Genomic DNA, 13,100 nt, shown 5'->3' with positions numbered 1-13,100 from the left:
ACACCAAAATGAGAACATACTGAATCAACAGTGCGGGCGAGCTGGTTTGATTTCTCCAATAGTCTAGTATCTGTGTGCAAACACATGAGCCTACTCCATCACAAAGTACAAGGATCAGAATTAGCAGCGACAACCTTTCTGGCAGAAGGGCCAAGTCAGGGGGAGAATAAAGATGTCGTGTGTCCCACTTATTTTCATTTAAAAAGAAAACAGATCTACTGAACTTCACAAATTTATAAGCTAGACTGATCCCCTGACTGAATAAAACGTCACAGAATCAGAGGCGATGTTCTTGAATGTTCTAATCTTTGGCCCTCCTAGTCTCTATCTAATCCTCCCGACAAGCCCTTCGATACTCAAACTACACAAGGTGAACAGGGCTGGTAATTACTTCAATACAGCACTGGCAGATGACCTTATGAAGGGCAAATACTAGAAGTCTAGAGACAAGTATTCTTTCTCCATGCCAGAGCTGTGCTAGCTGGGAGGTCCCAAGCTGCAGATACCCTGGAAAGCACTAGTGCAGCCAGGTTCCTGAAAAACCCCACAGAGGTCACAGGAGGTCTCGGAGATCTGGCAGCTCTACCTTCTATCCATCTTTTTACCCTATGCCACTCCTTCCTCTATGTGCTGGCTTGATGGTACTCTCCTTTCTGACCTAGTCAGAACCCAATTATCTAGGAATCAGGCATTAAAAACAAAACTTCCTCCCATTTTTAAAGGCAGCCTTAAAGGTTTTGGTTTTTTGTTGGGTTGTTTTTTTTTTTTTTTACCTCTTCCATTCCGTCTCTGCTCTGTGTGCTCTGAAAGGTTGCCCTGAAACTGGATCTCGGATTCTCGCAAAGCTAGACCGACAGAGGTTTCAGGTTGCTCATAACTGGGGGAAACAGTTCCCATCCAGTACACATCCGTATCCACCTCATGATCTACCCCCTTCTACAGGTGTGCTAAAAAACCACAAAGAGAGGCCCGAAAAACTGAGACGGGCTTGAAAGACTATTTGTGAGTCTATTAAATGACAACATCATGGAGTTTCTTACAGCTACATAAACTAATTTTGCAGGAAATGAGGCAAGGCAGGCACAGGAACAAAAACAAATGGGGAGCCCCCACCATCAGGCCACGCAGCCCGAAATGATCTTTCCTTAGGGTGCTGCTGTGACATGTGAGGGCTTCTTATTCTCCCATAAGCTGCATCACAGAGCTCTAGATGTCCATAAAACATAAATCTTACAACCCCGTAGCCAACAAGGTAGGGATATTTATAAAACAACATTGTCAGTACTGAAGGCTGTGGCTTTAAGGCATACACTGGCACAGAAGCCCTGGCTCTCCTGCTTTCTCCAAGAATCTGGACAAATTATTCCTCTATGCTTCAACTTCATCTGTAAGAGAAGATGAATAATGAAACTATCCTCTGGAGTTTTACTGTGGAAAGAAATGGAATAATAGAGAGAGACAGTGAGAATACTGTCTGGCTCAGGAAACAGCCCACAAGTAAAAGCTGTTCTTGTAAGCTGGTATTAGTCTTGGGTAGAGGTGCAGGTAACAAACTAAATGGAAGAGCCCATTTGCTACAGTACAGGTAGGGAAAGTACAAAATATAAAACTGGTACTTTATTCAAAGAAATTAAAGACCAAAGACATGAGTAAACCTGGTTATAACTTAATAAAAATGGTCAGGAAGCCAGGTGGTTTGTGCCTGTGATCCTGGGACTCAAGAAGCTCAAGCAGGAGATTCAGGGGATTCAGGGCCAGCCCGAGCTAAATAAAAAAAAAAAGTTGTTTGCTTTTTAAAGTAAAATAATAGGACACAGAATAGTAAATAAACTAAATACAGTTTCACACACAACATTCCTCAAGAGATATGGGTTGCATGTGAATTTCAATTCTATAGTAATTTCTCAGGCTGGCAAGATGGTGAAGGTGACTGGGCAAAGGTGATTGCCCCTAAGCCTGACAACCTGAATTTGATCCCTAAGATCCACACAGTGGATGGGACCACACGCTGTCCTCTGACCTCCACAATTACAAAGCAACATATATGCCCCTTCCCTCAACTCCTCCCAAAAAAAGAAAGAAAAAACAATAATTTGATTGTCAAAACTGTAAGAAGAGCGAGAAAACTCTGTGTGACTTCCGACAGTATCCCCTCAGAAGAAGAAGAAAAAGAAATGTGTACTGCTATCATCATTTAAAATTCCACTTTGCTGAGCCTGGCCCGGTGGTGTACTCGGGGAGACAAACGCAGACCGATCTCTGTGAGTTTGAGGCCAGCCTAGGCTACAGTGCAAGTCCAGAACAGCCAGCGCTACACAGAAAAACCCTGTCTCAAAAAATACTTTGCTAATATATGGACTATATGCTTATAAATATAGCGGGTGCTTTGAGATCTTTCGTGGTCATTCGTCTCAGAATAGAATGAGGTAACACATAGAGATACATTACATAACATTGCTCATCACACAAAGCCAAAAGAATGGAAGCAATTTTGAGATGGAGAAGACCGAATAACCACTCCCCAAAGTAGACTGTATTATGTCCTTCTGTAATTTCTTAAGCTACAATCCTTTAAATATGTAAAATTAACACACAGTATTAGGGTTTTTTTAAGCAGCATTTTCAAGCATACTTGATCCTGTGGGTTCTCCTCCTCCCTCATCATCTCCATGCCCCTGGTCTTCCTTGGTACCCTTTACCCTCTCCCCACAACCTCTTTTCTACCTTGATGTCCCACATGTCCCGTTACTTTCCCCTTCTTCACACCCTCTTCCTCCCTTCTCCTGGTTTCCTTTCAATGAAAAGATAGTCTTGGTGTCAGTTGAATTCTACTCTTAGAGAGTACTGAGCATTTACACAGCACTCCATCACTTTCCTGGGAGAAGTTAAAACAACCTAAATACTCTTTTCTGGTGGCCATTAACTTAACAATTGTGGTAAGCATCTAAGAAACAAATAAAAAGCAGCGACTCACAAAAATACAGAATTACGCACTCCTGTTAACAAAATAAAAACACACAAGTATTTATACTCAATTTTTTTTTAGCTAGGAAAAAAACTGAAAAATTTAAACAGTGTGAAAAAAATAAGGAATCCTATCACACACAGACACACAGAAAAAAATAAAGGAAAAAAAGATGATGCTGTATCACACCAAAAAAAAAAAAAAAAAATTACAAGTGTGAGTTCTCACATGTCTCAACGAATAGGAGGTTTTCCACCAAATTAAGTAAATCTTCCTTTATTGGTTTGTTTGTTTGTTTGTTTGTTTGTTTGTTTGTTTTTTGAGATAGGGTCTCTGGCTGTCCCAGAACTCAGTCTGTAGACCAGGCTGGCCTCAAATTCAAAGATCCACCTGCCTCTGCCTCCTGAGTGCTGGGATTGGATGTGGTAATCCTTTAAATCCTTTAAAAAGACAGTGACTCACCTAGGTAATCATGGGTCACAGCTGTCATCCCAAAAGTCAAGAGAAGGCAGAAGCAAAGACTGGTGAGTTTGAGACCAGCTACACAGTGAGCTCTAGGCTAGCCTAGCCTAGCCTACACAGCAAGATGGGCAGGGAGGATACATCAAAATGGGGCCTAAAATGAATACTAAACATAAGAAATAATCTTTTTTTTTTACAGCAGCACTTTAAGTGTGAGGTAACTTGGAGTTATACTTCACTCAGGTTAACTCAATCATAAAGCACGTTCTGTATCGTAAACACTCTTAGCCCAGGGACACCAAGATTAGTACAGCAAGGCCTTGTGTTGAGAAAATAGTGTCTGCTGGAGAAGACACAGGCAAACCATTGTCACATAATGTGTAAAGGGAGGGTTATAACTGCAGTATACACAAAGTTCAGGAAATGTCTAGAAACAAAGTAAGTGTGGCCAATACTCTGCCCCATGAGTGAGGGCAGATGAGCACAGGATGGATGGCCTTGAATGAGTCTCACACAATGAACTAGGCAGGATGGGGACTGAGAGTAACAGTTATTCCAAGCTATGGAAATAGTCATTTTTAACCCTAAATATCATTATCACTTATTTTTCTGATGTCTCAAAAAAAAAAAAAAAAAAAACTTCCTGTTTCTGGTTGTTCGGTGGCCACATGTAAAAAATCACAATTTCCAACACTGTTTGGTCCAAATACCACCTGTGATAAAAACAAGCAAACAAAAAAAAACAAACTTGGCCAGTAGTCTGTTCAGTTGTTGAATAACCAATAAAAAAAAAAAAAAAACTAAAGATTTTAATGGCTGTCACTTCAAACAACAGCAAAACTGGCCATAAAAACAGAGAAGAATAGAATAAAGAGAATTTGAAATAACCCTGTATAGATTTAAAAAAAAAAAAAGGCATAAAGAGCATTCAAGACGGTTAAATATTATTAGTAAAATAGCTGTACTTAGAATCTTGAATAAACTATTTAATAACTACAAAGATGCTCCATGTGCTCATGAACATCCAAGGCTCACAACAGCCTACTAATTCTGGGATATGGTGGCCTCTGCCTTCCTCTAGATTTTTGGTTTGTGGGTAATAAAATAGGCTATGTATCAAGAAATGAGATAAAATAAATTTCGAGGGCTATAACAAACTTTTTTTTAAGTTTTTCAAGACAGGGTTTCTTTGTGTAATTCTAGCTATCCTGAAACTCTCTCTCTGCAGACCAGGCAGGCTTCTAATTCAGAGATCCACCTGCCTCTGCCTCCCCAATGCTGGGACCAAAGGTGTGCGTCCCAATCGCAGGCCAACAAAGTTTTTATCATGAAGGAAAGTTTTATGTTTGCTTTCTGATATGGACTTTGGACAAAGAGCAACCCAAATCACAAGGTTTAATCCAAAAAAGGCCCGGGTTAAGCTTTCTGGTAGAGAAAACTGACTTGTAAAAAAAAAAAAAAAAAGTCCTTCAAGTTCCATCCATTTATGCATTCCAGCTCCCAGGAATGTGGCCCTTGGGAATGTTAGAGCCTAATTGTCCCTGCTCTAAACTTCAGGCGGGTGTCAGGCTAGGAAAGTAGTCAAACTGGGATAAAGAAGAAAACAAGAGACTTGCCAAAATCATCTATCCCAATGTCACCAAGAGCCTTATTGTGTCTCCATTCTGAAAAGAGGAAATAAAATACAATGGCGAGAAAATACAACCAGACTCATATTTCTGGAGGAGAAAACAAGTTCTCCTTCCCCACTCTGGAGGAGCATTTAATTTAGCAGACCTTCGAGAGGACACCACGGACTCTGCCGAAAGTGTTCCCGGAGGTCACCGAACGGCTCTTCTGTACGAGCGCGTGTTCCAACTCCGCTCTCTGGGCCTTCACAACTCTTCCACAACTCACCTGAAAAGAAGACCCCGACCCTGCTTCCTGCAGGCAGCAGGACTGGGACTAAGTCACTAAAGGACCTAGGAAACCATCCCGTAGGGGTAACAAGATTCCTTTGAAGCTGTTGTACTAGCTTCACCCCCGGAATACAGGTAAAAGTCCAAGGCGGTGGCTCTCACAAGAGTTCCAGTCTCACTTTTCCTAACGTAAAAACATGTTGGGTGGTTAAGAAAAAGCGCTGGCGAACAAAGTAGAAGTTAGCCAGACTCCTCAGAGTGGTAACTAGACGACAGCCGTCTGAGGACAGGAGCTGCTGCTTAACCCAACTGCAAACAAAGTTTCCTAAAAAACAAACTTGCAGCTAGAGACTTTGACCTCTCCTAACCGATTGTGGGACTTCCAACACAACTTCTTCTCGAAAATGGCAAGTCCGTCACCCAAGAGCTTTCGGTCCAGGGCTGTGAGGTAACCCTCCTGAAGTCACTCTTTAACAAGGGACCGGGAACCACTCAGGATGTCAACAGGGAGTGTCCCGCCGACGGGGCCACTGAACTGGATGGAATTCGAACCCAGAACTTCCCGCGCCCGCTGGACCGTGGGAAGCCACCGGAGGTGGAGGTCTGCGGGGGGCTTCATGGGACCCGCTCCCTGCTCCCCAGGCCTCGAACACCAGAGGAGATGCTCTGATGGGGTGCCCGGCCTTTCCCGCCGCGCAGAGGCAGGAGTGCGCGCCGGCGGCGGCCGCTCCCCTCAGGAGCGGTGCCGACACCCCTCAGCGGCCCGCCCAGCCTCCCCGTCGGCTCCGGAGGGGCCGGGCCGCGCCCCCCGCGCGCCCCACCCAGCCGGTGCCGCGCGCCTCACCGGGTCGGAGCTGCAGGCCGCCGTCGCGCCGGCTGCACCACAGCGCGCGCTCGCCCTGCTGCAGGATGTAGTGGTCCTTGGCTTGGAAGAGCTCCATGCCGGCCGCACGCGCCCTGGGAGGCGGCGGTCCCCCGGCCCGGGCACCGCCCGCCGGGGAGCGAGGCCGGCGTCCTCCTCCACCGCGACCACCAGCGTCCGCGCCCCGGGGAGAGGCCGAGGATCCACGGCACGGAGGAGCAGGGCGGGGACGACCGGGGGCCTGACCGGCCGGCGGAGAACACGCCTGGGCGACCGCGGCCCTGGAGGCCTTTCCCCCTCCCCCTTGCAGCTACCCTGCCCAGGCTCCGCCCCTACCGTGAGACCCCACCCCCTATAGTTTAATCCGGCTCTCCTAGACTCCGCCCCCTCCCAGGTTCCTCCCCGCTCCCTTAGGCTCCGCCTAGGCTCCTCCTCCGACCCGCCGACTCCACCTCCCGCAGTTTGTCCCGGGTCCCCTCTAGGCTCCGCCCCCTAGGCGCCTTCCCCGACCCGCCGACTCCGCCTCCGCTGTAGTTCTCCAAATGCCCGCCCTAGGTCCCGCCCTGGCCCCGCCCACGAGTTTCTGGTTCTGTCCCTCCCCGCCTGCGTCTCAAGCCTTTCTTCTTTCAGCCCGGCCTCCTCTCCCTCTCCCACTCTTCCTTCCTCAGGGCTGTGACCTCGGGCGGACCTGGGGCCTGACTCAGTCTGGCTGGACTGGTTGGTTGCCCTCTGTGCAGCCATTTCTCTGTCTTTCCTTGACGGAAATGCTGGTCCTTTCTTCCTTCTATTAGCTTCTAGAAAGGCCTGGTCAAGTCCTCGAATCCACCTGACTTTTCTTCTCCGAGGTACATTTCCTCCCAAACTCAGAAATGCAGCCCTGTCTATCCCTAGTGGGCCCTCCGCTAAGCAGAGGCCGCTTCTGTTTTGGTGTTTCCTATTAGAACCTGGACACCAACAGTCATTAGTAAATTATTGCACGTCCGTGGAGATGAGTTGTATCAACAGAAAATACTCCAGAGTTAGAAGGGCTAGTGAAGAAAAAGTCCAGGGAAGTCTGAGAAGCCTGCCTGCCGGAAGTCGGTTCGTGAAGTGAAAGGGATCTCACTCAGAGACAGTAAAATGGCCAAGTGGCTGTCTTAATCAGAAAGGATTTGGGAGATAAAGCTTCTAGTTCTAGACCCATCTTCCAGTCTCTGGACCTATCTTCGGGTCTGTCCTGCTGTGTGATATTGGAAAAATTTTAGTCTCTAGTAGTTGAATTCCTGACCTTTAATTACACTGTCAGGCTTCCAATTGTATATAGCAATGTCTTCTCCCTCTCCTGTCTTTTTGAAAGCCTTTAAAGCAATCTTAAATAATAATAATAATGTCTAAGGGGCTGGAGAGAGAGATGGTTAGCAGGTCAAGAGTATTGGCTACTCTTCCTGAGGACCTGGTCCAGTTCCCAGCACCCCCGGGGCAGCTCACAACCATCTGTGTTTGGGCCTCTGACCTCTGTAGGCTCCTGCATGTGTGTGGTGTACAGGCACACAGAAAGAAAGTAAATGGGGTTTTTTGGGGTTTTTTAAGAAGCCCAGGATACCACAAAGGATGTAACACTTTTAACCTTTTGCTCAAGTGAAACTGAGGTCTCCAAAAACAGGAAGGAGCTCTAGTCATTGCACAGGCCACCCTGATTTCATTGGTGAATTTCCACAGATCAACAAGTCTCATGACAAGGTGTGCTGGAATCTTCTCCCACAAGCTCAGTGCCTGATGGGCTGCCCCAACGTTAGCGGTTGTGACTGTGCTGCGAAATCTTTATGATGTGATTTAGACAAAGATAGCAACAGTGAGAAGTTTCAACAGGAACTTAGAAAAATAAATCAACTGCAGATTTATTGTTGAATCCAGGATTATGTGGACTTTCCTCAGCAAAGATGAGTACTGAGAAACTTGTATGAAGACAGTATGTCCTGAAAATAATTGCATTATTTATTAAAGAATCACATTAAATAATCCTGTTTAAAATTGACTAAGCCAGGCCATGAGGGTGCATGCCTGTAACCCCAGCACTTAGGAGGATCAAGGAGGATCATAAGTTCAGAGCTAGCCTAGGCTACCTGAGACCATGTCTCAAAAACAAACAAATTAGTTGATTAAAACTTTTCCAAATGTTATAAACCAGTGGTTCCAACTCTGTGACTACTACCTACTAGAATCACCTGGAAGAATTTTAAAACATATTAGTGCTTGGGCCTCAGACCAACTGAAGAGTTTAATTAGCGTAGGGCATCGGCACCAGTGTTTTTTGTAACCTCCACCAGATGAGTCTATGTGTACCTAATGTTTTGAATGAAATAATTAGAAAACTGCCTGAGAGTCTGGTAAAACAGGAGTTATTCTTTAATACTATTGTTTGAGGCTGGTTACCGATAAATCCAGACTTAGCACCACTAAGAGAGGAAATCCTGGGAAAATGAAACTCCCATTATCTGTCTGAAGTAAAGCATACTACTCTCTCTCTCAGGCTCCAAATCCATGGCAGGCCCTAGGGTAAGCAGAGGCCCCCAGCCTGGCAAAGCAGGGCTGAGTAAAAAGGGAAAGTCATTGTTCCTGGGGCAGATCTCATCAAGTCTCCTGCCACAGCTGGCTTCCCTTTTATAGGACTTTAGTCTTTGTGAACCTTGGATCCTGCAGTTCCCAAGCCCTGGCTGGCCTGTCCATTCTTGGCTTATTGCTGTTTTCTAACCTTCATGACTCTTCCATCTTGTGGATGCAAGGTCCCGCTGCTCTGGTTGTCACCCCGGTTACAAAGGAAGTAGTTTCTGCTGTTCCTCTAGTTTTTGAACAGTGATGGCTATTATACATGTGAGTTATCTTGTTTTACATGTATGTTTATATTTTACTTACTGATTTTGGTTGTTCTCTATTTTTTTTTTTGGTTGTTTTTGACACAGGGCTTCTCTGTGTAGCCCTGGCTGTCCTGGAACTCTCTCTCTGTAGAGCCTGCTTCTGCCTCTCGAGTGCTGGAATGAAAGGCATGCACGAGCATACCCTGAGTCTTATTTTTACTTTTTAACTGTATCTGTGCATGTGTGTGTGTGTGTGTGTGTGCATGAGTTCAGTGTCCACAGTATCCACAGAGGCTAGAAGAGGGTGGTAAGTCCCCTGAGCTGAAGCTGGAATGGTTATGAGTGCCCTCCCCCACCCCGCCCCCGCAATGTGGGTGCTGAGGACCAAACTCAGGTCTTCTGCAAGAGCAGTATGTGTTCTGGATGCTGAGCCATCTCTCCAGTCCCCCGTTTCCTCATTTTAAAACACCCTCACTAGAGAGTTCCTGCGGCAATGAAGTCAACAAATGTGCGCAAACACATCCACATGCTTGAGCACAAACATACCCATGTGCTTGAGCCTTCCCAAATAAAAAACGGTAAATGGCCTAACTCTGATGAGAATTTTGGACCTTCAATGTTTTTGCTTGTTTTGTTTTGTTTTGTTGTTGTTGTTGTTTTTGTGGTAAAGGGACTCAAACCCTCGGCCTCGCACACGACAGACCAGAACTTCCCACATGAGCTACAAACCTAGATTCTCAGTGTTAGTGTTATTATTTGACACTTAGGTTTTTGAAGTCTAAAACTTACACTGTGGTATCCTCTGGTGAAATTTGACTTTGACATCATTTCCTGTCTTTTGTGTATACTTGTCCACAGCCAAAAATCTTAAATTGGTGTAGATCTTTGTATACTGATGTAAATTTAAGGTTATTTTTGACACACATATTGCTTATAGGTTTCAACTCTTTTATGCTGTATTGTACCTATTCAACTCATTTAACAAGGCAATGTGAAGTGCTGCAGTAAATTGAAAAATTGCTGTTGGGCTATAGTTGTTTATTATTAGTTCTATGATTATTGAGGTGCTACTATCTAAGCTGCTATCACAAATAATGAAGACACAGACACCTGTTAGATTTAATAATTGCCTTATTTACCTTGGGCCGGGCAGATATTTCACCTACACTGTCTCAATAACCTCACATCCATCTCCCAGCCCGCATCCAATGCCATCCACCTTTATCCTCATCTGGTCTACCTTCCATACATAATCTCATGGTACTTGCTTCTGTTCTTCATCTGAGCCTTTCCAAGCCATTGCTGGAGCCCTTTCTCCTCACCCACATGGTTTTTTCTCCACACTAACCCGATGGCATCCTCCTTCCTCCTCTCTTCCTCTCTGTCTGTTTCCGAGGATTCTCCTCAAAAGCCTGGGAACCCTAGCCACACCCATCCTATTCTGCCCTGCCCAGGTATAGGCTGTTGAATCAACCAATCAGGTATGTCTTAGGCAGATTTACACAAACAAGGATGGGTTTATCAGATGGACAGTAACCAGATCTTCGGTGAGTAATTAGCATTAGCCCACTCTCCAACAGTGAAGTTCTAGTCCTTTTGAAAGCTGCTATTACAAACTGTTTAGGATACTTTAAAAATGCAAGCTAGTCAGTCAATCAAACTCATAGTCATATTAGATACTAGTTTAGTTGATTACAGAAATATGTTTCCTAGGTTGAACAAATAGTTATAGCTAGAAACGAGCAGTTTGCCTATTCAGAAATACTATAGATAGATAGTCTTCAAAACCTGTATTCTGTATATCCACGGAATACAGCATTTAAAGGCAGTGAGACATGTCAGCTACTGGCAGTACCCCTCTTCTGCTTCAAAGAAACTGATGGGCATTGAAGAACCTCCATATGGAGTTTGCTTCAAAAGTGTCAAGCTAGCCAGTGGCGGGGGAGGGGGGCTGCCCTTGCCTCAACTGCTGATAGCATGCTGTCTAAGCTGTGGACAAGCAGCACACTAAAGTAGCCAATGCTGAGCTTCGCCTAAACAGGGCAGGTAAGTCCTACATAATCCCTGCTTCACAAAAAAAAAAAAAAAAAAAAAAAAAAAAGTCTGTCAGATATCTGGGGCCAGAAGCAGAAGGCTGAAGATGATGCTCCAACATTGCAGAGATGTCTGGGCAGCCATCTACCTCTGTCACTTCTGTATTTTGGAAGCTGCTTTGTTCTGCACTTTCTACATTCTCAGATAATATCTTCCTTCTCAGGTCTCTGATGGGGTTGAAGACCAGATAGTTATAGTCTCACAATTAACGTTAAGCTGTTTAGGATTTAAGAACAGTTTTTTTACAAGATATTTTTAGGCTAAGCAGATTTTTTTTTTTTTAGGTCGATAAATACAAACTGTGATGGAAAATGGTTTAGGTACAAAACTCTAAAGTCACCAGGATAGGATAGATAGCAGAGTACTTTCTCCAAAGTTGCCAAATATAAATGGACTGGACATTGCGAATGCTATTCTTACATGATCGTTTTTGTGATTGTTTCGCAGCTGTTCTTACTGTTTATAATTTATTTTAGCAGAAAAAGCCTTTTATTGGACTAAAGGGAGAAATGTGGAGAGAATCTCTTGTATGTTGTATGGAATCATCTCCAGACGATAAAGAGGCTAAGGGCTTTTAGCTGATGCAGGAAATAGAAAGTGGGAGTTCCAGTGGAGGGAGATGAAAAGAGAGGTGGGAGATTCGCCCCAGACTCTGAGGAAAATGCACCCATGAAAATGAGGAGTGATAACTCATCCTGTGGCACACACAGAATAGAATAAATGGGATAAGTTAAATTATGAGATAGTCAGGGAACAAGCCAAAGCTTATGGTCTAGGCATTTATTCATAAATAATAAAGTCTCAGAGTTGTTATTTCTGGAACTGGGGTGCGGATGGAAAATCTGTGGTTACGTGTGAGTGCAGCCATGTCAAGAACCCTAGTGCCCCAGTCCCATGAAGATATATGTGTGAGGCTCAGAGGGATGGCAAAGCCTTCCCCTGGTCCAAGTACACATGAGCTTTACATTATAAATAATTGACCAGTATATAGTTACTATTGACCATAGCTTCCTTTTCCCAGATGTACAGCCTGCGAAGGCTCCCCTACAGAGACCTCCCACTAAGACGAGCTAGCCCTTCCTCCCATTATACCATACATCCCTGTGAGTACATGCCACGCGTGTGTGCTCATGAAACCAAGAAAAGGGAATCAAATTCCTCTATCTATTTGAGGCAAGGTCTCACTATGTAGCCTTGGCTAGACTGGAACTTGCTATGTAGACTGGGCTAGGCTTGCACTTACAGAAATCCAATACCTCTATCTCCTGAATGCTAGAATTAAAGGCATGTGCCACCATACCAGGATATATATATATATATATATAGCATATATATATATGATATTATTGGTTCTGTTTCTCCCCACAAATCAAGAAAACATGTGAAGAAAGCCTGGCAGAGTAGAACACTAGGGAGGCAGAGGCAGGGAGATACTTAAGAGTTTGCTGGCCAGCAAGTTTAGCTGAATCAGTAAGATCCAGTCTAAGTTCAGGGAAAGAGTCTACCTTGAAAAAACAAAGCAGAAAGCAAAGGGAGATCTGTCTGTAGCCTCCACTCAAATGCACTTACATCCTACACACACACAAAGCAAGGAACTGAGTAGTTTCCTCCTCCCTCTCTGGTTGACAGGTTGAAAAGCTAACCAGCATGTTGACAGCATTAGAGAGAGGGGGTTGGGCATGAGATTAATGCCCTGATAAGTGATAAGAGATAAGGTTCCTTAAATCTTCCACTTATTTATTATGAAAACACAATAAGAAAGTCAGTGTCCACAAACCAAGAAGCAGATTCTCATCAGACCACAATCTACCTGAACTTGAACTTCCCAGAAGTGTGAGAAATCCTCTATTGTATCTAAGCCACCCAATCTTCAGTCTTTCATTGTGATAGTGATTTACAATCATTATCTAGTTTCTCTGGTATATATATTTGTTTAGAAAGCACTATGTGGCCAGAGAGGTGGTTCAGCAGTTAAGAGAATTGCT

At 44.5% G+C, this 13,100-nt stretch overlaps 1 protein-coding gene across 4 annotated transcripts in view; it reads right to left on the bottom strand.

The window, feature by feature from the left end:
• Inpp5f (inositol polyphosphate-5-phosphatase F) overlaps positions 1-6,534 on the bottom strand; it is an 88,442-nt gene extending 81,908 nt beyond the window's left edge. For 2 of the 4 annotated variants that reach the window (XM_021655430.2, XM_060380848.1), the window contains exon 1: positions 6,170-6,524. In XM_021655430.2, the coding sequence (XP_021511105.1) occupies positions 6,170-6,266 (97 nt within the window). In that variant the 5' untranslated portion in view covers positions 6,267-6,524. Of the gene's footprint in view, positions 1-5,323; positions 5,670-6,169 lie in introns of those variants that run through there. The other 2 variants (XM_060380863.1, XM_060380856.1) reach the window with 2 other exon arrangements.
• Between the last annotated feature and the right edge of the window lie 6,566 nt (positions 6,535-13,100).

The sequence above is a fragment of the Meriones unguiculatus genome, chromosome 1, assembly GCF_030254825.1.
Source record: "Meriones unguiculatus strain TT.TT164.6M chromosome 1, Bangor_MerUng_6.1, whole genome shotgun sequence".
NCBI classification, from domain to species: domain Eukaryota; kingdom Metazoa; phylum Chordata; class Mammalia; order Rodentia; family Muridae; genus Meriones; species Meriones unguiculatus.
The sequence above is the reverse complement of the archived record's forward strand: the minus strand, read 5'-3'. Positions and strand labels throughout refer to the sequence as shown.